This window comes from Scomber japonicus, chromosome 10 (assembly GCF_027409825.1).
Source record: "Scomber japonicus isolate fScoJap1 chromosome 10, fScoJap1.pri, whole genome shotgun sequence".
Lineage (NCBI taxonomy): Eukaryota > Metazoa > Chordata > Actinopteri > Scombriformes > Scombridae > Scomber > Scomber japonicus.
The window spans coordinates 24,819,518-24,842,994 of record NC_070587.1 but is presented as its reverse complement, the minus strand read 5'-3'; the positions used below and the strand labels follow the sequence as shown (position 1 = coordinate 24,842,994).

The window sequence follows — 23,477 nt, the reverse complement described above, 5'->3', positions numbered from 1 at the left end:
TTTGAGGGAGATAGGGTAATGTTCTGTAACACTTTATAATCCTCCTGTAATTTATTTCTGAATTACCATATAGTACCAACAGTGGAGTGGAACAGAAGATAACAAATAGAAGTCGGCGAACTACACATTTCCTTTTTTAAGTTTTTGGGGCCTACTTTTTGGGATAGAAGGTTGTACAGGGGACGGCAGATTTCTGTGGATTGGTCCTGTTGTTATACAGGATGCTGTTCATTGTTCTTATGTTGTTATGTTTTGGCCACACTGTACCTTGTAATTAGGGCTGGTTATCGTTTAAAAAATGACGTTAACAGTACCAATCCAAGTACCCTTAAAATGATACCCAACTGACTACTTCACTTGATATCCATCATGTGAATAGAAGCATTAAATTGAATGAAATGCTACCACTCCTCCACATCTAAATGATTTGACTTTTACACAAACTAATAACTCAAATTAACCACGACTTCACCACCACACACGGGTTGTAGCTGCTGTGGAAATGGGCCAATTACATGTCGTATTACATCGAAGAACACTTGCACGGATTGGCTGTGAGCAAGTCCATACAAATAGACATATTTTCTAGCTCTGGGTGTAAAAGGGATTGATTGCAGGTATCATTTGACGGGAGACGTTTCCATACTACTTGGTATTGATTTATTTCACTCAATACCTTAAAGATATGGAGTAATGTAGTAGTTAAAATACTTACAGGATCATTTCTATTTAAATATTCCCCTAAAACAGCTGATTGTTGCTCAGTAGGTCATAGCTTACTGTACCTCATTATAATGGAATTGGTATCAGGTAGTTAAAGAACTACAGGTACACTACAGATATTTGTTGCCTGTGTAATCTATATACAGTATAAAGTCCTTTTAAATTCATACATTGTTTAGATTGTATATTGTAGAGATGACTGTCGATGCTTTTGTAAAATATTACACTATGAAATCTTTGATGAATAATCATCAGTAATGTGGATATAATGAAAAGTGGGTAAAAAGTAAATAACACAACAGCTAGAACAGTCTGGTAAATTCAGAAAATTACATATTTTACTGTAATGCAGCATTTAAAACCAGGAAAAGACAACTCTGACATATTGCGATATTACGATCTAAGATGATATTTTGTCTCATATCACGATTTCGATATCATGTCAATATATTGCCCAGCCCTACTGGCAATACTACTTTGCATTTCCCCTGATCCACAGAAACAGCTTAGGAAGTTGGACCCAGTCGTTTAGAGTTATTGCAGGCAACAATGTGACTATAGGATAAGGCTCTGCATATATACAATGGAGAGATGATGTGACACTTCACATTATGGCCGCTGCACATTAGACAGGCCTCCTCACTGTCTCATTTTAAAACTCTTCTTAAAACACACCTCTTTTCTTTGGCTTTTGACACCATGTAGAGTGTGATTTTATGATTTTATGTGTATACATGCATATTTTCATCTTGTGCGGGCAGTGCATTTTATTTTATTTTATTCAGCTTTTTATTGTGCTTCTATTGTGTTATCTATTTATTGTGTTTTATCTTGTTGTGCAGCACTTTGGAAACCTTGTGTTTGTTAAAATCCTGCTATATAAATAAATTGGATTGCATCGGATTATGCAATACATTTATTACTGATTACTCCCTTCAAAAGCTACTGTTCCCTGACAGTATACAGCCAGCCAGCTGTGACTGCTGCTGTCACTAGCTATGTCTGGCTTTTGGTTAAGCTATGGCTGAAGTTGTGACTGGGACTGTGACAGTGGATATAGTTCCAAGCTGTAGCAGTAGCTGTTTATGTGTCTATGGATATGTCTACAGCTATATATATGTACCTGTGCCAGCTCCTCATATTCTAACATTAGCTGCCAAGACACTTTGGATTTGAATGTGCTTTTATCAGATGTGATAGTTGTGTATAGCCAATTTGCCTAATGGCAAATTACTCCTGAGGAGTTAATGAACAGCTACAGCACCACACCCTGCCAGCACAAACATGCCCATTATTTGCACACACACACACACACATATCCCCTATTCATAACCTAGTTACAGTTGCACTCATTAAAAATCTGTTACAGATATGGCAATGATGACAACCAAACCACGGTCAGGACCACGGCCCCAGCAGCACATACTGTAACATACTACACCTGTACTGAATACATGAAATATGACCTCATCATACTCTGACCTGCTGTGTTTACTGACATCCTACAGCCATCCCAATGAAAATGTCACTCAAAAGTAAGTTTACTTTAATAAGTAATTCATTAAAAAACAAATGTTTGACAGGATGACATTTGGATATCTTGTTATCTTGGTTCTCCCTTTCAGTTTCAGTGGTGAAACAAGTACTTTTCTCAAATACAAGTACCAACACAGTACATAAATATTAACAGCTTGATGTAGTTAAAATATTACACTGAAAGTGCATATGTATCATGAGCTTGATGTAGTATGCAGTATTACAGTAAATGTACTGCAGTACTATGAGTGATGTAGTATGCAGTATTACAGTAAAAGTACTGCAGTATTATGAGTGATGTAGTATGCAGTATTACAGTAAAAGTGCTGCAGTATTATGAGTGATGTAGTATGCAGTATTACAGTAAAAGTACTGCAGTATTATGAGTGATGTAGTATGCAGTATTACAGTAAAAGTGCTGCAGTATTATGAGTGATGTAGTATGCAGTATTACAGTAAATGTACTGCAGTATTATGAGTGATGTAGTATGTAGTATTACAGTAAAAGTACTGCAGTATAATGGGTGATGTGGTTAAAGTATTACAGTAAAAGTACTGCAGTATTATGAGTGACGTAGTATGCAGTATTACAGTAAAAGTACTGCAGTACTATGAGTGATGTAGTATGCAGTATTACAGTAAAAGTGCTGCAGTATTATGAGTGATGTAGTATGCAGTATTACAGTAAAAGTACTGCAGTATAATGGGTGATGTGGTTAAAGTATTACAGTAAAAGTACTGCAGTATTATGAGTGACCTAGTAGGCTATGCAGTATTACAGTAAAAGTACTGCAGTATTATGAGTGATGTAGTATGCAGTATTACAGTAAACGTACTGCAGTATTATGAGTGATGTAGTATGCAGTATTACAGTAAAAGTACTGCAGTATTATGAGTGATGTAGTATGTAGTATTACCGTAAAAGTAGTGATATATTATTATATATGACATCATTAGATTATTAATAGTGAAGCATCAGTGTTAGAGCAGCATGTTACTGTTGTAGCTGCTGGAGGTGGAGCTAGTTTATACTACTTTATATACGGTTAGCTAGTTTACATTACTTTATATACAGTTAGCTAGTTTATACTACTTTATATACAGTTAGCTAGTTTACATTACTTTATATACAGTTAGCTAGTTTATACTACTTTATATACAGTTAGCTAGTTTATACTACTTTATATACAGTTAGCTAGTTTACATTACTATATACAGTTAGCTGGTTTACACTACTTTATATACAGTTAGCTAGTTTACATTACTTCATATACAGTTAGCTAGTTTACACTACTTTATATACAGTTAGCTAGTTTATACTTCTTTATATACAGTTAGCTAGTTTGCACTACTTTATATACAGTTAGCTAGTTTATACTACTTTATATACAGTTAACTAGTTTACACTACTTTATATAGTTAGCTAGTTTACATTACTTTATATACAGTTAGCTAGTTTAGTCCAGTGGTTCCCAACCTAGGGGTGGGGCCCCTCCAAAGGGTGAGCAGATAAATGTGAGGCTGGTGAGATGATTAATGGGAGAGGAATGAAGAAAAAACAAGGTTCTGATACACAAATGTGTTTTCAGTTTTTGGACTTTTTCTCTAATCTTTGATTTTTGCTGAAATATTGGATCATTTGAACATTTATTGAAATGAAAGCATGTGAGTTTAGAGGGAAACCACTGGTTTCATCTTTAACAATGTGTTGTATTTTAAAAGCTTATTATATTATCCATTGTGTAAAATCTTCGTCTGAAAAGTAACTAAAGCTGTCAAATAAATGTAGTGGAGTAGAAAGTACAATATTTCCCTCTGAGATGTAGTGGAGTGGAAGTATAAAGTAGCATCACATGGAAATATTACATTAAAGTACAAGTACCTCAAAAAGTACTACAGCAATTTGAGTTGCCACTGTAAATTTCTTTTATTAGGGAAATAAATTCAAATTAAAGCAATTTATTTCTGCTACTGACATGCAGTGGTGAAAAATAAAGAGCACACAGTTAATTTTGAAATATTTACACAGCTACAGTCTAATACGTGTGGAAATGAATTTCCGTGGTAAACTCCTGCTGCAGTAACAGGGGTACGTTAAGGAATGTATAGTCTGTATCACGTACGTGGAGAGCGAGTGGGCGGTTCGCTGTATCTTTATTAAAACGCACAACCTCCGCCCGCCGGGGCTACTACGATATCATTAACAGTGCCAACCCTCGACACCCAGGAAGTGACAGTCGTAGAGTGTAGATACGAAGCAAAATAGAAACAGCGGAGGGTTGTTCCGGAGAAGAAAAGCAAGCGTTTCTACTCACCGAGCTGATATTGTGTATTTTTTAAACGTTGACGTTATAAAGTTAACGTTTCAAAGATGTCTAATTTGACGCCGGAGAGAAAAGCACGGAGCCTTTCGGTGCTTTCTGCTGCCGTCGTGTTGTTTGTTATCTTTGTTGGACAGGGAGAATGCCAAACTACTCCGCCACCAATAACGCGTAGGTTGAATTTCACTTTTTAAAACCAATACAGCACTATTTATAGTTGACATAGGTAACATGTCGCCTGCTAACTAGAGACTTCAATGCTATTGTATTTGTTGTAAACTAGTGGAAAAGGGAAATTTTAAAAATACGTCACAGTTCCCGTAGTGCGACTGCGACCACAGCTGGCCGCTTGACCTACTAGTACCACAACGCTACCGTGTTTCCTTCCGCCGTTCACCAGTAGTTAAATTTCTGTTTATCTCTGTATATTTTCAGCCTGCTCTGCCTACAAAAATTGCGACACCTGCGTTCCACATGCCAAGGTAAGATTGTCACTAACAGTTTCGGTGCAGTTGTTTTAAATGATGAGATTAGACCTTTGCCCCTACAGCTTCAAACTTCTGTAAACGGTCAATTTATGGTCCCGTTTGTTTGCACATGTAGCGGACTACTTAACCTCCCAATCTGCTCTAATCGTTAGGGAATTTGGTAAAGCAGTGAGCTGAAGGTGTAATTACTGCAACATGTCAACTTTTAGTACTGCTTTCTCTGCTTTCACCTAATCCTCCCTCAGAAAGCACTGAGGTGGACTCTGTTACCTGTATGAGCTTGTAAAGTTAAATTTATGTTTTATTTCAATACTACAAAAAAAATATATATATAATTATAGTTTAACATCACTTAATTTCCAATGGTATATAGAAACGTCATAAATCATAAATTCATCATATTTTGTATGGAGTTTGGTGTGAAGATTTTTAAATGTAGAAGAATGCATGCATTGAGTTTACTATAACAAAGGAAAACTGTAAATGTTGATATGTTTACTGTTGATGGATTAATTGACTCATCACAGCAGCTGTAGGATTATATGTGATCTTAATAGAAGCATAACATGCAGAGGCTTGATGCTTGTGTTGTGTTTTGTCTGCACAGTGTCTGTGGTGCTTCACCACCAACAATTGCACTGATTACCCAGTGAGATGGTTGTTGCCGCCTGCATCAGTCTGCCAGCTGTCTCAGGCCCGTTGGGGAGTGTGTTGGTGTGAGTTGGCCATTTTTATTTTCATGTGAAGGATGGTAACTATACCTGCTTTTTTTCATTTGTCACAAGACTTGCAGTCAGTCAAACCACTGGTGTGTTAAAGAGGTTTTCTCGCTGCATAAGGAAACAGTGAACAAGGAAACTGAACACATTAGACAAGCGTAGCCTGCTCTCAGAGATATGCAGTCAGTGCATATGGGTAAAGGGGTTTGAGGAAGTTTATGTAAGGTTCAGCACTCTGAAGATGTATTGCTTTATGGTCAGACAATATGCAAAACAAAGTCACACACAGATACACAAATACAAAACATAAACTGTATAAAGTCCATAACACAGGAAGACAAATATCCATAAATAACTGATGTTGCTGGGTACACGTCATGCATCTCTGACATGTTAAAATTTGAAAGGAGGCAGTAAACGCACCATTGATGTGTCCAGGGGACGCACCCTATTTTTCCCTGATAACGCAACACTGTGAACAACACATCCATGTTGAAATCAAAGCAATAAACAAAGCTGTCCCAATCGTCATACCATCTGAGCTTCCATGTTCATACTCTCAATCACCATGGCAAACTGGATAGTTCAACTAAGGAAGCAGCTGAAAAATTCCTCAAATGCCATCACACACGATAGACAGTGAATTAACAGTGTCATGTGTCAGTTTGACACATATCTGATCCACCAAGTGAAAATAATCTGCTTTTGGAACTGTTCACCTCTTATTCTTGGCCAATAAACCAACCAGTTAAACAACAGAAAAGTTTGTACAGAATCTTTATGGATTATATTGATGCCAGATTTACAAGGTAACTGCTAAAGCATAAGATTGTCTAACGTTGGCTGCTGTTAATTATTGGTTAATTAATTGTTTAAAGCCTAACAATGTGTGTTTTCTATTGATTATTGATGGTGGCTGAATGTACTCAGTTTCTAATAGCAGCAAATGGTTTCCCTTTGTTTGCACGTTTTTAAACCGCTTTCCTGACACAATGTGCTCGATGGTGTTATTAATGACTCCTGATGAAACTTAAAACCTCAGCATTCTCATCGTCCTTTAGCTTCCCTTTTTATGTCACTTAAAGTATGATATGACTTCCACTTTCTGTCTTCTGCATTATTCTGCATTATATTTACAGGTTTGAGCTTTTAATTGATTAATTTTCAGATACATTTTGAACATACATGACTATATCAATAATTATAACCACTACAGTTTGTCAAAAACACACATTTTATTGGGTACCCACTGTGAGTTCCAGGAAACATCATTATAAAAATACACAATTGCTGTATGAATACAATATTATTGGATGATATTGACCTATCCTAGATATATTGGTATGCATCGGCCTTGGCTGTAGGTTATCCTATATGTAACACAATCAGAATAAATTGAAATAATAGAATAAAAGTAATATAATACAACAATAAGTCAATAAAAACAAGTTAAAACAATCACACCTAAACTGAATCAGGGTTTTTACTAGATTTCTGAACACTGGATCAGAGTATCAAGCTTTAAAGTACACTGCAGTTCATTCCAAATGTATGGTGCAAAAAATCTAAAAGCAGTCTTTCCCAGATCAGTGTTAATTCTAGGAACTGTCCTGTGAGTGAGTGTTAAGTGTCAGGGCATTGTTCAGATAAGACCTTTTACGATAAATAAAAACAAATGCCAGTCAAACCACTTTGTAATAAATAATACATTTATGAAAGAAAACTACATGTTTTCAGTAGCTGATTTTCTAGAGTCAACCCAATGGTATAAAATAGGATAATCTGCATAAAGGTGGACAATACAGGCTTGCAAAGAGAAAACTATATCCTTAATATAAATAGTGAACAGGAGTGGTCCTACGCCTTTTGTTATTGATGGACATTCAGATGTAACATTACCCACTGTTGCACACTGTTGTCTGTCAGAGAGGTAAATGTTTAACCACACAGGCATTAAGGGTCAATTCCAATACTTTATTGTCTCTCCAAGAGGAGAAAATTATCAACTGATCAAAGGCTTTTGATGAATAAAAAGGGACAGCCGAGACTATTTTGAAATAGGGTGGTAGTTAGTAAGGTCACCTTTTCCCTTGTTCAAAGGTAAAACATGAGCCAATGCTTAGAAGAGCTTCAGGAACTACACTAGGAGAAAGGAGATGGAGGGCAAATCAAGGGGCACAGTTCACTCTATGTACAGAACGAACAATTACCATATATATCTCATACACTTGTTTTAAAAGGTTACAACTATGTAAACACCTAATGAAGAAGAAATGGAAGTGAGTTGCTCTGTGCCAGTGTACAGTTAGAAGTCTTAAATGATCTATTTCTATAAAGTACAGCAACCTTCAGAGTTCAGATGCAAATAGCTGTGGGATATGTGCTGTGGTGCGAGGTTCTGCTGAACAAACAGTCTTTTAGCTTGGGGAAGCAATTAGAAAAGATACCTGCTTCTATGAAAGAAGATGGCCAAGTTTCTGTTCCTCTCTCACTTCATGTTGCTTTGGTGTCAGTTTAAATATATAATCCTACATCTCTTTCCCCCAGAGCTTCAACCATTTCCTCTATTGTGTGTTTGAGTTGCTCTACCAAATTACAGCCTGCAGCAGCCTTTCTTTGCACACCAAAACACTCTCAGTAGGTACAGAAGAGTCAAATCAGTGGCTAACACGGACTTCCCCTATTTTCTCAGTAGCCTGCCAGATGTCGGGATAAAAAGTAGCCAGCTTAGGGATTTGTGTGGTAAAAATACAAGCTTTTGTGGTTAGTTCACTTTTTTTTACTGAATTAACAAACAAGCTCAAATGTGTGCTCATGTTTGCATGACTAGTGATAAGTAGGAATAAACAAGGCTCAAAGGTCATTGAATTTATTTGAATATATACAGAATGAATACAAATACAAACTGTTCTTAAATGACTGCATGCTATTCAAATATTTATTAAAAAAGAACAACTTCCTGTTAGACATTTAGCCAAAACAAAAAGTGGCCGTAAGAAACATCCAATCCGTTAAATCCAATTATAAAATGTTTCAATAGTTACCAATAAAGTTTAATTCAATGATGCTGTTCTTCATATTTTATGGTTGAAAGTCTCTGGTAGTTCGTCAAAGAAACGTTACTGAGTAACTAGTTGCTAAATACTAAAGCTTTAGGCATGTATGAAAATCAAACTATGTAATATGTCTTGTTTTACAGTAGGTTCAGTTTTGAGAGGTGTTCTACACACAGGCTGAGTTACAGAATCTCACAGACAATCCAAAAACAGGAAATAAAGCAACAACTTGCTTCTCATGTCTCACTGTGAAATATCACCAAGTAAGGTAGTCATCCACCAGCAGGTTACTGAGAGACTGTGTGTGTGTGTGTGTGTGTGGGGGGGGGGGGGGGGGGGGGTAATAGATTTTATTACTGTAATATGTTACCATGTTACCAACCACATGTGATCAACAGACATGAGGTATATACTGCTGCTGGCAGACATCATTAGGTTTTGTTTGATGTCTTAGTTTTGTTTTCTCTGGAAATGAAAGTGTGTCTTATGACAATGACAATGCTGCTATATGCAGTTCTAAGAGGTTGTCAGCAGGTGGCACCATTGGCCATAATAGATTCAGTGGAAACAGGGATCCAAAATGTCACCCCTAGAACACAAACACACTGTCTTGTTTATGTTTTGATGTACTATGTATACCTGTATGTCAGATAATTCATGTAGCATTTGTCTTGTGTGATTCAGTGAACTTTGAAGCCCTGATCATTACTCTGGCCGTGCTGGGTGGAACCATCCTCCTCAGCATCGCTGTGTGCTGCTGCTGCTGCTGTTGCTGCAAGAAGCGTCGATCAGGGTAAAGTGAAATTACAACTCAATGCTATTGAAATGAAATGAAAATGACCAAAGTCGAATCAACAGCTCTTTGATCCAATGTCAGCAAAAAGTGATACGGTTCATAAAGATAGAAATGTATTGTGGTGCTATTATATTTTATTGCAACAGTATCTAATAAATTGTTTACCTAATATAAATGCGACTTCAAACCAAGCCATATATGGAATTCTGGTAGAGGCAACAAAATGAAGTCCTAGAGATGAATACGTCGAACCAGTTCTAAATGGATCTATCTCCAAAAACAAATCATTTTCATTTTTCCATATAATACGGCTAAATCAAAACTAGGATTGTTTTAACAATTGAATCAATTAAATCTAACACAAATCAACCATGTCAATACTATAGGAGCTACCCCAGCCTCCACTGTTGCTGTTGTAGCTTCATTATATTAGTGTGTGTGTGTGTGTGTGTGTGTGTGTGTGTGTGTGTGTGTGTGTGTGTGTGTGTGTGTGTCTCATTGTGCTGCAGTGCAATGAAAATGTCATGTCAGTCAATCAACTGCAGGCTGACCTGTCACACACTGACAGTCCTGTGGGTGTAAGAGTCTCATTCATGTCCATCATCTGACAGACAAATGGGCTGAAGAGAAAAACCAGAACACACACACACACACGCACACGCGCGCACACACACGCGCACACACATGGGTGAGGGACCAATGGGTTGCAATCTACAACCTCATTGTTAGATGCCACTATATATTACACACTGCTCCTCTGAAATGACCCTGTAGTAACATTTGGTTAGATTTCATTCACCTTAGGTGATACTTCTTATTTCTATAGCAGAAGCTCTTAGTTTATGTTTAAACATCAATTTCCTTTCCTCTCTTAGGCTGTACTCTACATAAATCAATGAGATAAAATAAAGTTAAAGCGTGTAGTCTAGACCTGCTCTATGTGAAATGTGCCCTGAGATAACTTCTGTTGTGATTTGGTGCTACATAAATAAAGCTGGCTTGAAATATAAGTCGTGCTCTGGAGAATGCAAAATTTCCAAGTTATGTTTTTTAATAGAATATCCCTTAAGCAGATTTGGCAATGTGGAGAATAATGTAATTTGTCACATCCACATGAACATGTTTGTGTTATTCTCAGGTTCTGTGAACAGTAGTATTTCTGATGATGTATTCATGCTTGTTTATGTCTTCAGGCCAGACAGAGAAGAGGAGAGATATGCCAGAAGGAGAGAGGAGATCAAACAGCGTTCTGAAGAGAGGTAAGAGCCTCCACTCTACACTTTGGTCTAACAGGTTTCAAGTTAACAGTAACACATTATAAGCATGTTTGTTTTGATAACAGTTCCATCTGACAGTGTGTTTACCTGCATTTAATAACTCTTTAACAGGAAACAGTATTTTATCTGGAGAGGTTCTCACATTTCCAATGTTTATTTGTTACTCTACATTTTTCTCCTCTGATTCCAAAATAATACAATAAATATTTAGCTGTCTATCAATATCCAGTGTTTCCCATTAATTATATGGACTGTGGTGGCCGGCCATAATCTAATTTGTGCCACCACAGTCTAACAGTGAGCTGAACACGTCTGTACACTCTCCAAAACGTTACGTTGTTTTAGGGCTCAGCTTTATATTGAGTGAACAAGATATAGGACGAGATGTTATCTTCTTTTGTGCGGATTATATTGTTGGATTACTGAATGAAGTTGTGACAACTTTCCACTGTCTCTGACTCTGCTGCATGATGGTCTCAGCTTTGCCCCACTGAGACAGAGAGGTGTAGCTAATGTTAGCCTCTGCTGCTGTTTGCTGTCACGTTGCTCTCTGCTCTCAGAGAGTCTGTTCAATGCAGGAATACTACTACTTTATTCCTCCTCTCTGTTCTGTATAAAAGGTCCGGACACTGAATACGTGGACAGAGTTACTCTGTCAGTAAGAGGCTACAGGAAGCTGTTATTAGCAGCTGTGGTTGAGCGAGCTAGAGAGTGAATGAAGAGAGGGAGCGCTGACAGTTAGAAAGCCGTAGAATCAGATCAATAAAACGTTATTTTCTGGTTGTTTCACAGCAGTTACGTTCAACTGCACAAATAAACTTCCCCACACACCTCCACTCAACCTGCAGATCAGCCTCAAACCTCTCAATGTGAAACACCTGCGTGCTATTTAAAACACAGCAGCATTATACTGCTTTGGTTGGTTCAGATTAAAAAAGCAAAGTCTTAATGAGAGATCTTCCTAATTTCCATCTCTACAATAAATCAACTATAATCCTGATCCACTTCTTTTATTGATTAGCAAAGAGTTAGTTTAGTTAATTGAAGAAGCACAATGTAGAAAAAGATATTTAGTGAAACAGTATTTTATATCTTCATAAGTAATGAACTAGTTGAACTTAGATAATCACTTCTGCTTTCTTTGTTTCACAGGAGAAATATGGGCATTGGTCTGTTTTGATTGTTTGATTGGAACATTAAATAAACTGGTAAAATGTCTCTCTTGTGCTTTGTGGCTGTGTCATCACCAGTTCAACCAGTAGTTAAATTACTAAAGCACAAAAAAAATTCTAGATGTAACCTCTTAATGTTGATCTCAGAGTGCAGCAGAATGATGCATTTGATTTAAAAATGAACAAAATGTTCTTCGGACTGAGACATCACCATCATATTCTCTCAAACCTCCTGTGGGAGACACTGAATATGCCCATACTCAAGATGATATTTTCCTTATATCTACATGTCATCATGTTTAACATACATACAAACCCCCATGTGAAATAATATAAGTAATGCTCAGATAACCACCTGAGCTTGGCTTTAAGCATGACATCATATAACACTTTAAAGTTGTTATTATGTCATTCTGTATTTAATTGTAGTTTGCTTGGACTCATGATTTTGGACAGATTTTTGAAAACAGAATATGATAGCACTGAAAGTCAGTAAAGGGTAATTCTGAATTATAGCCTGTACAATCATTTAAATATATAAAATAATTACATTATTTTTCTAACAATATTTTTTATTTATTTTAGAACAGCATAATACTCCCACACCCAACCATGCAAAAACATAGCTGTCTACCCCTGCCCACCTGTAGACGCCAAATAAAGCTTAAACAAAGTTTAAAAAAAAAAAAGTATACACACATACATAACTGTATAAATATTACACATACTCACATGAATACACAACACATACGTTAGTTGAGGACAGTATTAGGTTAAATTGGTATCAGATCATTTTGCACCAAATAACATACAACTTATTCAGGTGAACTGCAGAGGGCTACTCATAGATAATCCCCAGGTACTCTAAATGTATTTGTATATGTACATTTGGATCCAGATCAGCATCACAGAGTGATAAACTGTGCTGATATTTGGAGAATACCTGAACTCTGTAAATATCAGGGTGTTGAAAAAAGATATCAGATTCAGATTCAGCTTTATTTATCCTTGAGGGGCAATTCAGTTTCTACAAGCCCAACCTCACATAAACAAACAGCAATCAACAACATTCATTCCTACACAACAATATCAGAGGAGGTGATAAATGACCAGTGTTTTCAAGTGACGGATGTTGTTGCAACAGTTTCTTAGTTATGAATGAAAATGGCCACATGATGGCACTACCACCACTTCCTTCTTTAAGCATGACTTTCCACTGTGTTTCATTGAGAATAAACAAAATGACAGGCAGATAAACAGGACTAAAACATAACCTCCCTGATGGACAAAAACAACTCATGCTCTTTTTCAGCATCCAGAATATTTTAGCGATGAGTTAAAAAGTCTCTACAAGAAAATGTGGACCATAGTAAACAAAAATGCTGTTCATATAATACAAATCTGATAAAATAGCAGTATCACATCTTTTATCTCAGGTTGAGTTTCATGAAGTAAAAAGCAAAAGATGATTGAGGAAATGACCTAAAGATCTAATCCTATTCACTCATCACACTGGGGTGAAGGAGCCTCTCAACATATCCCAGCAGGACCTACATGGGATTTCCTTCTACAGAATAGTTCATAGTGTTCAACAAAAGGGCCCATTGTATGTTTGGGATTCAAGCAACTGGTGTGTGTGTGTGTGTGCGTGTGCAGCCTCGACAAGTCCACGTCCCAGAGGAGGAGCTCAGTGTCCCTCTACTCGCATCCCAAAAAACACCAATTGGATTGTCATGGCTGAGCAGCTGCTCTTTGGTAATGTGGTCATAAATAGAGCGAGCTACATCCTGTGGAGCAACATCCACTGTCAAAGAAGCAGTGTTGGTCAGTGAATCATACAGCAGTGTGTGTGTGTGTGTGTGTGTGTGTGTGTGTGTTGTAGCAGTCCGTAAAACCTGGAAGCCCTCCTCTTCCTGCGCTCCATAAATGTTTCAGCCTCATCTTTCTATTTAGTGCCTGTGCTCCCGGTGCGTTCATCCTCCCGAGGACGTCTGGGTGATGTGTGGGTAAGCAGGGCAGTCGTGCAGAAATGTAGTCAGTAACTGTGGTTTATCATCATCACTCGCAGCGCAGGGAACATCCAAGTCATAGCTCTCCACGTGCATGTGTGTGTGCATGTGTGTGTGTTTGAGACAGAGCCTGTAAGCTGAATTATCCAACTCTCTATGCGCCTGAGAATCCAGTCAGGGTTCCCCACCCGCCTCGTGCATGATCAAATCTCAGAAGTCGGAGTTAGTGCAGTGACCTACATAGAACAGGACATTCAGAATAGATCGGACCCATCATGGGAAAGACTTCCGCCTCTAGACACCGCTGCCTGGCCTCCAGAGAGCCAGACCCTGTTCACAGTCATCTGAGGCTGAGGCTGAAGTGAAGAGCAGTCTGACGGAAATCCTCCAAACTTCCCATGAGTGGTTTGACCCGTTCAGCTTTTTTAAAACGCTAAGTGATGCTACTGCTTTTTAAGCTCCAATTACCATTCAAATAATCACACTTTTTGAAACTGTATTTAAGCTGTTAAACCTCTTCATTGAAAAAACAGATAATGAAAATATGTTCAGTAGCAGCTTACTGTTAAGCCTTCTCACAAGTTTAGACGGGCACAAAAGAGAAGTTTTAAACCCCGACTGCTAAATGTGAGATTCAAACCCACCCCAATTAGACTATCTTTTTAAGTTTAGCTTCCCTCAAAGAAAAAGCAGCTCAATGTAACCATTAAGATTTTCCTCCTGGGTTTCGTTAGGGATTCCCAAACCTTTTCCTGTCATGCCTTCCTTTGGAAACCAAAAAGGGTGTAACGGACGACATTTAGATCTGTTTGAATCTTTATCGACCAGTAAGGATACTGCTCAAACTCTCAAGGCTCTCTTTTCATTTTGATAGTCAAGATGGGAGCAGTTTTCAGCTTGTTTGATGGACTTAATTATGTTATTATTGGTCCTCAATAGCAGCCCACTTACAGCACTTGACCATATCATATCTTACAATAAACCATTTGTCATGTGGCTAAAACTCAGGACGTCTTTTCCAGCTCAATATGACCGTTTAAACAGTTAAAACACATAACATAACTATGCACAGGCAACATCATGAGGCCATGCAAGGTAACAATGTTCCCACAATGATGAAGTCTTGATCCAATCTGGGATTTTCCTCCTTTTTTAACTCATTTTAATGACTGCCATTAATGACCGCACAAGCTCCGCTCTTCGGTTCCTTTTCCCACTTGTTGCACAGCGCCACATTTATGCGCCGAGTGTTTAAACATGTCAGTCAATTAGAAGCAATGCAAGTCGGTGGAGGGGCAGGGGGACAGATGGCACGCAGCGCTCAGCCACCCTGATTGCTCACAGATCACAACGTGGCAATAAAGCGAGCGACTGATTTACACCAGCTCTTTGTGAAGAGATGAAGCAAAGTGACGTCCAGAGCAGAAAAACCCTCCTCCAGGCTCCCAAGGCTTTTGTTACTCATCAGAAAGGCTGAGTGAAGGGCTGATGGCAGGCCTGTTGCTCTTGTTTGTGTTTCACCGCCGGCTAAAAAGTAGAACTGAAGGCTGCGAGGAGTGAAAAAATTATGACTTAACATTCAAGAGCAAGCCAGAATTTAAATGTCATTCTCCATGAGGAATGGTTTTTCATTCTTTTATAGCTGTTATGGATGGAATGATGCATTGGAAAACAGAGAAAGTACCATCCTGGAGTTATTCTAGTTGTTTCTTCTTCCACATTGTGGTGTAGGGGTTAGAATGCAGTGAATAAATGGAGTGTTTCAAGCAGAGTTATACACAGATCAGCCACAACATTAAAACTACTGACAAGTGAGGTGAATAAAATTGATGATCTCATTACAGTGGCACCTGCCAGGGGGTGGAATATATTAGGTGAACAAGTCAGTGAACAGTTCTTGAAGTTGATGTGTTTGAAGCAGGAAAAATATAAGGATCTGAGTGACTTTGACAAAGGCTAAACTTTTGTGGTGTTTTCAGTATGCAGAGGTTAGTACTTACCAAAAGTTCTCCAAGGAGAGACAACTGGTCAACCAACAACAAAGTTATGGGCGTCCAAAGCTCATTGATGCACGTGGGAAGTGAATGCTAGTCCTTCTGGTCCGATCCCTTTAGAAGAGCTACGGTAGCACAATCTACTGCAAAGGTTCATGCTGACTATGATAGACAGCTGTCAGAACATACAATTCATGGCAGCTTGACATGTGTAGGACTGCATAGCTGCAGACAGGTCAGAGTGTCCCTGCTGAACCTTGCTGAACCCTGTCCACTGCAGAAAGCACCTACTAGGACACAAGTGTCACAACTGAACCATGGGAATGGTTCGTAATACTGTCATATTGTGTAGCTTTATTGTTATCTTTTCTTGGTCACAGGTACAATACATGATAGAATGATGTCATGGTTGTTCTTGCAGTGTTAAGTCAACAATCAGTGTGTTTGTTTCATTATCAAATATCAAAAAGTTTGTTAAAAAGCCAAAACATTATCAATGTAAAAATATCAAGGTATTGGGTAGATCATGTCATCATCTTATCCAGGCTAAGAACCAACAGACCAACACCATGATTTTTCACAGTATGTGAGTGATTTCATTAAATCCATCTTCCAGACATGAATTGTCAAGGAAGCCATCTGTTTTTTGTCATTTTGTAAAGACGTCACTTACACGCACCTTTCCCCCAAATAATCAAAAAGTGAGGAGCAGCTTGTTTTCCTGTTCTGTGTATTTGAGCAGTTCCTCATTAAAAAAATGATTGAAATGCAGTGACAACACAGTAATTATCTCTATTTCATCCTGTTCCTGGCTCTCCTTCAGTATTCATAACTTGAGGTTCAGTTTCAGTTTTGAGTCATAATAATTATAATAAATTGTTTGTTCATGAGATACAGTGTCGGATACATGATACAGATACACCAGATATGAAAAAGAAGCATATTAAGAGCAGGATGATGTCATCAAAACTGTCCAGTGACTTTAGGGTTACACACTCAGAAATAAAAGGCAACAACTTTTTCACCTGTTTATTTCTGTGCTCTGGACCAACTGGACCAAAATGTTTTACTAACTTGATCTACTTTCTTGTGTTTTTTTACAGGAAAGTGGAGAGGCAGGCAAGACATGATGAAATCCGCAAGAAGTATGGTACGTTCAAACCTTCATCAACATTATATTACCATGGTGACTCCATTCAACCTCTTAAATGATAGTCTGACACATGGTACAGATCTGATCTGATGATGTAAACTCAGCCCATCTCTCTCCTCTATTGTGTCAGCTTTGTCTGAGATACATGTTGAACGGGATATTGTCATTCAATTTCATTTCCATATCCTGCTCCAGTAATGCATTATTCAGCAGTATATGACTTGTCCTTAAATGAGCCAATTCAGGTCACGTATAGGTTACACCAACTCCTGTCTGTTTAAATCAATTTAAGCATAATTTATCATACACTGGTGTCAAATATAAGCCTGCTCATGACTGTGCAGAATTGTTTAGGTCACTGAAGCAACAGACAAGGAATGGTGAACAATCTTGATGTCACAGTCAGTCCTAGCAAACACTGTGTATGGAGGACCAGTGATGGCAAATACACCAATTTTTATTTTTTAACATGTCTTAAAGGACTTGAGTCTGTTTGTTTTTGTCATTGATGTTCAGTTATGCTTCACATTCATTGAGTTCATTGATCATTAGGTTGATCTCTGATTTTCCTAGCTTAGCCACTCAGCAACTAGCATAGCGAGCCAGTCAAGTTTTGCATTTCTTCACATGCTAAACTGTGATTGCATCTAGTACAGGTCATACTTGGCATACAATAATCCACAAACACTAAATAATGCAGCTTGGACTTGAAAGTAACATTTAGATACTAATACATTGTAAGCTAGTTAGCCTGTCATGCTATTTTGCCAGATTAGAGGTTTGTTTGTTTTGTTTGTTTGTGTCATTCAGGACTGCATATGCTCCTGTAACAGAGTGAAGGACAACATTAGCAACTCTATCACTCACTTTATTGGGTCGGGGGAGTTAACAGCTCAGCTTTATGTTTGCCAAACACATCAATTAGTCCTCATCCAAAAAACCTGCAGTACAAGAGCAACACTGCTCCTTTATTTCTCTGCCTTCTGCCTGGATTATCAACAGGACATGCAGTCTTAGGTTTGGTCTTTAATCAGTTCAGATTATGAAAATAAAGCCAAATCTACAAAAAAAATAGAAACCAAAGTTCAAGGGACAGTCAAGCTTAGTTAATAAGAATGTTCAGTAATCAATCCAAACATTAAAATTTTTGTGGGAGAAATATTTATTATTTAATGCCATCTCTCCCCTTTTCCATGAGTGGATCAAAAACATTATCTGACATTAAGATATAAACATTTTTTATGAGCTAATTAGCCGCTTAGCAGCTGATCTGTCTGTGACTGTCAGGCATCATTTTATTCTGAAAATCCTGTCAGCAGCAGCCTGAGCTGAAAAAACCTAGAAACCCTTACAGCAGATAGTTACAGATCGAGCAGCACATAGCCTCCAGATTGATTTTATTCTAACATTGACTGTGACTGTGATGTGTTATTGTTAAATATTCATTTTGGTCTAAGATCTATAGTTAAGTACTGTATCAATAAAATTAAAAAATCTGAGAGGAAATCATGACAGTTTCAACCATATTCAGTAAACATTAAGCAGAGCCAGGCTCTTTATATGTACATGTGTGTGTGTGTATATGTATCTATGAAAGAGAAACGAGTGATAGAGAGCAAGTACAAGTCTGACAAAAACAAATCTCCCTTCCAAAAGTTAAAACCAAAGCTATGCCAGCTGATAAATGACTGTACCCTCAGGATGGAGCTGTGTAACTCCAGCAGACTGTTAGGATTAAAGTTTAAAACATCCCCTCTGTCAGAGCTTTGATGAAGGGGGAATCATTAATTTCCTGCTATTGATGTGGGAGAAATTTCAATTGTGTGCGAGGAATCACTTCCTATTGATTGACTGTTATTCCTGGCTGTGTGTATCTCTGTCTGTGTCTGTGTATGTGTGTGTGTGTGTGTGTGTTAGTTAGCAGTGAATCCCCCTGGCAGCATCAGTGTAGTAAGATGTCAGGTTATGTGGTTTTTTTGGTATGGACATGACAGAGTGATGGATGGTGGTCTGCTTCTCAGGCCTCCTGCTCTCATTAGTTCCACAGGGGGATTGCAGACGAGGCTCCTTTCATATTCACTCTGCTCTGCTCTGTAAAACACAATCCAGAGAGCTGCCGTACAACCTCTGAACACTAGCAACTGTGATTCTTTAAAGTACTGCTTCTTAAAGTGAGGTCCAGAGACCACCTGGGCTCCTTAAGGTGCTCCTAGGGAGGAAACCAGCCAAAATGGGGGTCATATTTTCACTATAAATACACAATGACAGAATGTGTGACCATTTTGATCATATTGAGTTTCATATGTGCTCTGTAATACAACATCAGATAGGGCATCCTGGGACAGAATCCTAATGAATGAGGGCTTGTGGTCTAATTTGTGTCAATTGAGAGGTCCTTGATATGAAAAAGTTTGAGAATCACCGCCTTAAAGCACTGGACCTCATTTGGGGATGAGGATTGTTGACCAAGGTTAAACTTCAGGAAGGTCAAATGAGCAAAACATCAGTTCAGGAAAAATGATCCCAGCAAGGGTATAATGTATACTGTATAATGCATTCCCTGCATAGTGCCATAGCCTGTATAACCTGTACAGTACAGGAGTGAATAAACTAAACTGGATCTCCCAGGCTTAAAGGCCAGGTTTCCATTTTGTCAGGTCTGTCTTAAACCAACAGTCAGGATCCCAAATTAATGATTCCTCCTGTTCATATTGACCATTAGAAGATCCCTTCATAATGCACTTGGAGGACTAAATCCACAGTCCTCCTTCTGTGTAAACATGGATTTTAAAGTTGATGTGAAGGTAATATGAAGCTTCAGTCAAATCTCATGTTTCAATGTTACAGTGTTTTTAGTATCAAAGTCTTTTTGTTACTATACTTCCACCACAGCTCAACAGGAAACACTAAGAGAGAATGTGATGGTAGAAAGATTGTAAATGTGTCAGATATCACTTGATATGACTAACTCACACTGATGAAGCTCAATAGAAGCTACTTTTAAATAACTGTGTGGACTCACTGTGGATTTAGTCCTCCATCACTTCCATTGAAAGCACATTTGAAGGAGATCTTTTAATAATCAGTATGAACAGGAGGAATGATTACAGAGAGGAAAACTTCTTTCACTGTTCATATGAACACCTGACTGCTAGTTTAACACTTTAAAAAAAAATCTATTAAAAAAAAAGATAATTGGTATCTTGATGAACATTGTATCCATCCACACTGTACTTGTGTGCAGCATCTGCAGCATTAGTGCAGGTCCAGTCAGTGAGCACAGGTTTAGATATACAGTAAGTCTCTGTTCAGGTTTAATGACTGAAAACAAAAGTGCAAGAAGCTGCACAGTCAATGTCCTCAGTATATCCAGCTGTTCTTCTACACGTAGTACTTACACTATGTAACTCCCACTAAAACCACAAGTAGCAGTTTTTACATGTTTGTTTATGTACAGATTAAACAGATGAGGTGTTGGTGCATGTATTTTTCTAAGTGTGCACACAGTCATTCCTCTTTCCTTCTAGTCTTTATGCTAAGCTAGTCTTAATGCATGTCCTGTCTCCAGCTCTGTACTGAACACACAGACTAACATTAATATCAGTCCTCTCATCTCACTCTCAGGAAGAAAGTCAGTGTGTGTTTCCTTTTTAAATATTCAACTATTCCCAATTGTTCACACACACACACACACACACACACACACACACACACACACACACACAGAGAGCAGACTGACACCTCCAATTAGTCTTAATGAGTCAAACCTGTCTCTGTTAGAATGTCAGGCTCAGCTCATGGAGACTGAAAGTTTTACTGAACATTTGAGAGAAAGTTTGCATGTTAGAGAAAATAAAACAGTTTGGACTTCCTTAAAATCCCTCAGCTGCCTTTTGTTAATCTTTGAGTCCAGCTGTTGTTTTGTCAGCAGTGTTTCTGGTTGGCCTGTGTTCCAGTTTACTCTTATCTCTCATCATCATGCACTTCAACTGACACGGACTGTAAAAACACAAATAATCCAAAACCATAGCGACTATACACGCATATCTGTGACTCTACTTCTGTTACACGCAACGTCCTATCTCATAGATAAAAGTTACATATGGCTCATCACTGGAACTGGGTTGAAGAAGTGATTCATATAGATGTTTTTAACCCTTCAATGAAGCATCTTTTACTATGAGAAGAACAGTAATACTAAATCTTTTAACTTTATCATTAAGATATTGTGATTCCCAGAAGAAAAAACAGATACTTTATTCAATATATGAAGTTTTTGTTCCACACAAGTGTTTTTCAGTACTATTTCCTTCTTATTTTATGGACAGTAATTCTCAGCTTTGTTAAGTCTGATGAAATGACACTAGTGATGTCATCTGGCTGATCTCAGTTCAGGCTTGACAACTCAAATTTGTAATAGAAAGCGTGCATTAAACTAAAGTGTTTGAAAGAGGTGGATGAAGGCAAGGCATATGTATTAGTATATCACATTTCATCAACAAGGAATTTAAAATGCATCAAGTCAGGATTTAAAAGCAACACATGGCAAAATACATTGTAGGCATTTTATCATATATAATATATATATATATATAGGCATTCAAATATAATTAAAAGTAGAAATAAAATGACGGGAGAATAAAAAGTTAGAGTGCAGCGTGACCTAGTATGAATGATTATTTTTATTATCATCATTATCATTAGACCCTCATCTGGAGGTCTAATGAAAGATGTGATTGAGTAGCATCATGGGAACGGAAGGATGTAGTGTTAATGAAGGGACTAACAGTCTGCTGCTTCACTTTTTACTGTCTACCACAACTCAGCTTTATAAAATCACAGTACTTCATCACTTGAGAGCCTCTTGACTGCTTGTTATAGTCTCTGAGGTAGTAGGAAGGCACTAACTGAAGTACTAGTAGTAGTAGTAGTAGTAGTAGTAGACAGGGTGGACTGAACTGAACTTTCACTGATTTTCCAAGTCATTTAATGAAGTGTATGACTGTGGTCTACTCAGGGTTCTGACCCAGAGAAGCTCTATTAGCTCCCAGATGAAAGGGAAAACCCAAGTAAAAGAACACAACACATCATGTTCTCTGACCCACTCTCCTCTCTCCTCTCCGCAGGTCTGGTGGGTGACTCGGACCACCCATACAGCAAGTTTGAGAACGAGTAGAACAGCTGTATCCCAGAGTTCCCCACATGTCCAGCTGTTCCTCTGTCTTTTTTCCACCATGAGGACAAAGTGACGAATTCTGCAGTCGTCCACATTGCCTGATTGAAGAAAATCTGAATCTGTTTTGCCTTCTGATTTATTTTTTTTATTATTATTAGGATGCTGTGTTTGTGTGTTTTGGACGAATGCTTGTTTTTAATGCTTTCTGCACATATTCTTTGTATTCAGAAAAGTCTCTACATGTTATTTCTTTTTAAATATTGTAGTTTCATATCAGTCTTTGCACTTTGTAAATACAGTATTGATTTATGAAATACAAAATTATGATTGTAAAGCAAATACATTCTGTCACAAATAAAACCCCTCTCTTCTAACTAGCGTTGTGTTTATTTCTACTCTGAACTGAATGTAGACTGGCATCAGGCCCACACTCATAATGACAGTGAGAGTCCTCTGTTAACCTATCATGTCTGATACTCTTACAGGCTGAGCAGCAGCTGAACTGAGCTCTTATGGAATGTATGGGTGGAGTCAGCTGTGCAAATAAATTATGCAATTGTTCAAATTTTCAAAATTGTTGTTGTCTACACCTTTTAAAAAAATATTATTCCCTGAATTCTTGATAGAAGGAGCAAAGTTGACATGAGTTAACTCATGAAAATAAATCAAAGTCAAATATCAAAGTAAAGTCATTAAATAATTGTTGCACTTGCTGCTCTGAGTGTTAAAGGTTTGATTTATTTGTACTTTATATGAGTATTTCCATTTTTTGTTACTAAAAACCTACTCAACTACATTTCAGAAGGAACATTTTGTAGCTTTATTTTACAGGTCCTTAAATGTTTTGCAGGTATTTACTATACTGCTACACAGCAGCTAGTAGTGCAGTTTTGTGTGTTGATATAATGTATAACAATTAATATACTAAAATCATATTGATATATTGTTTTTTTATGTATAATGTTCTAAAAGTAGCTGTTGTGTAACTGTTATGGTAAGGGTTATGTAATTTGGTCATTGATAAAGTTTTTACAAAACAAATGAATATGTTAATATA

General features: G+C 37.7%; 1 protein-coding gene across 1 annotated transcript; it reads left to right on the top strand.

Annotated features, from left to right (window-relative positions):
* Nucleotides 1-4,480: 4,480 nt before the first annotated feature.
* Nucleotides 4,481-22,794, top strand: LOC128366116 (pituitary tumor-transforming gene 1 protein-interacting protein). Its single transcript, XM_053326791.1, has 7 exons — nucleotides 4,481-4,751; nucleotides 5,016-5,062; nucleotides 5,676-5,784; nucleotides 9,528-9,636; nucleotides 10,833-10,898; nucleotides 17,195-17,241; nucleotides 22,371-22,794. The coding sequence occupies exons 1-7, from the start codon at nucleotides 4,631-4,633 to the stop codon at nucleotides 22,418-22,420; spliced, it is 549 nt and encodes a 182-aa protein (XP_053182766.1). The 5' UTR covers nucleotides 4,481-4,630; the 3' UTR covers nucleotides 22,421-22,794.
* Nucleotides 22,795-23,477: the final 683 nt, after the last annotated feature.

Coding starts and splice junctions, on each gene's coding strand:
- LOC128366116 (XM_053326791.1), top strand. CDS start 4,631: ATGTCTAATTTGACGCCGGAGAGAAAAGCACGGAGCCTTTCGGTGCTT. Junction 4,752..5,015: donor TACTCCGCCACCAATAACGC/GTAGGTTGAATT, acceptor GTATATTTTCAG/CCTGCTCTGCCTACAAAAAT. Junction 17,242..22,370: donor TGAAATCCGCAAGAAGTATG/GTACGTTCAAAC, acceptor TCCTCTCCGCAG/GTCTGGTGGGTGACTCGGAC.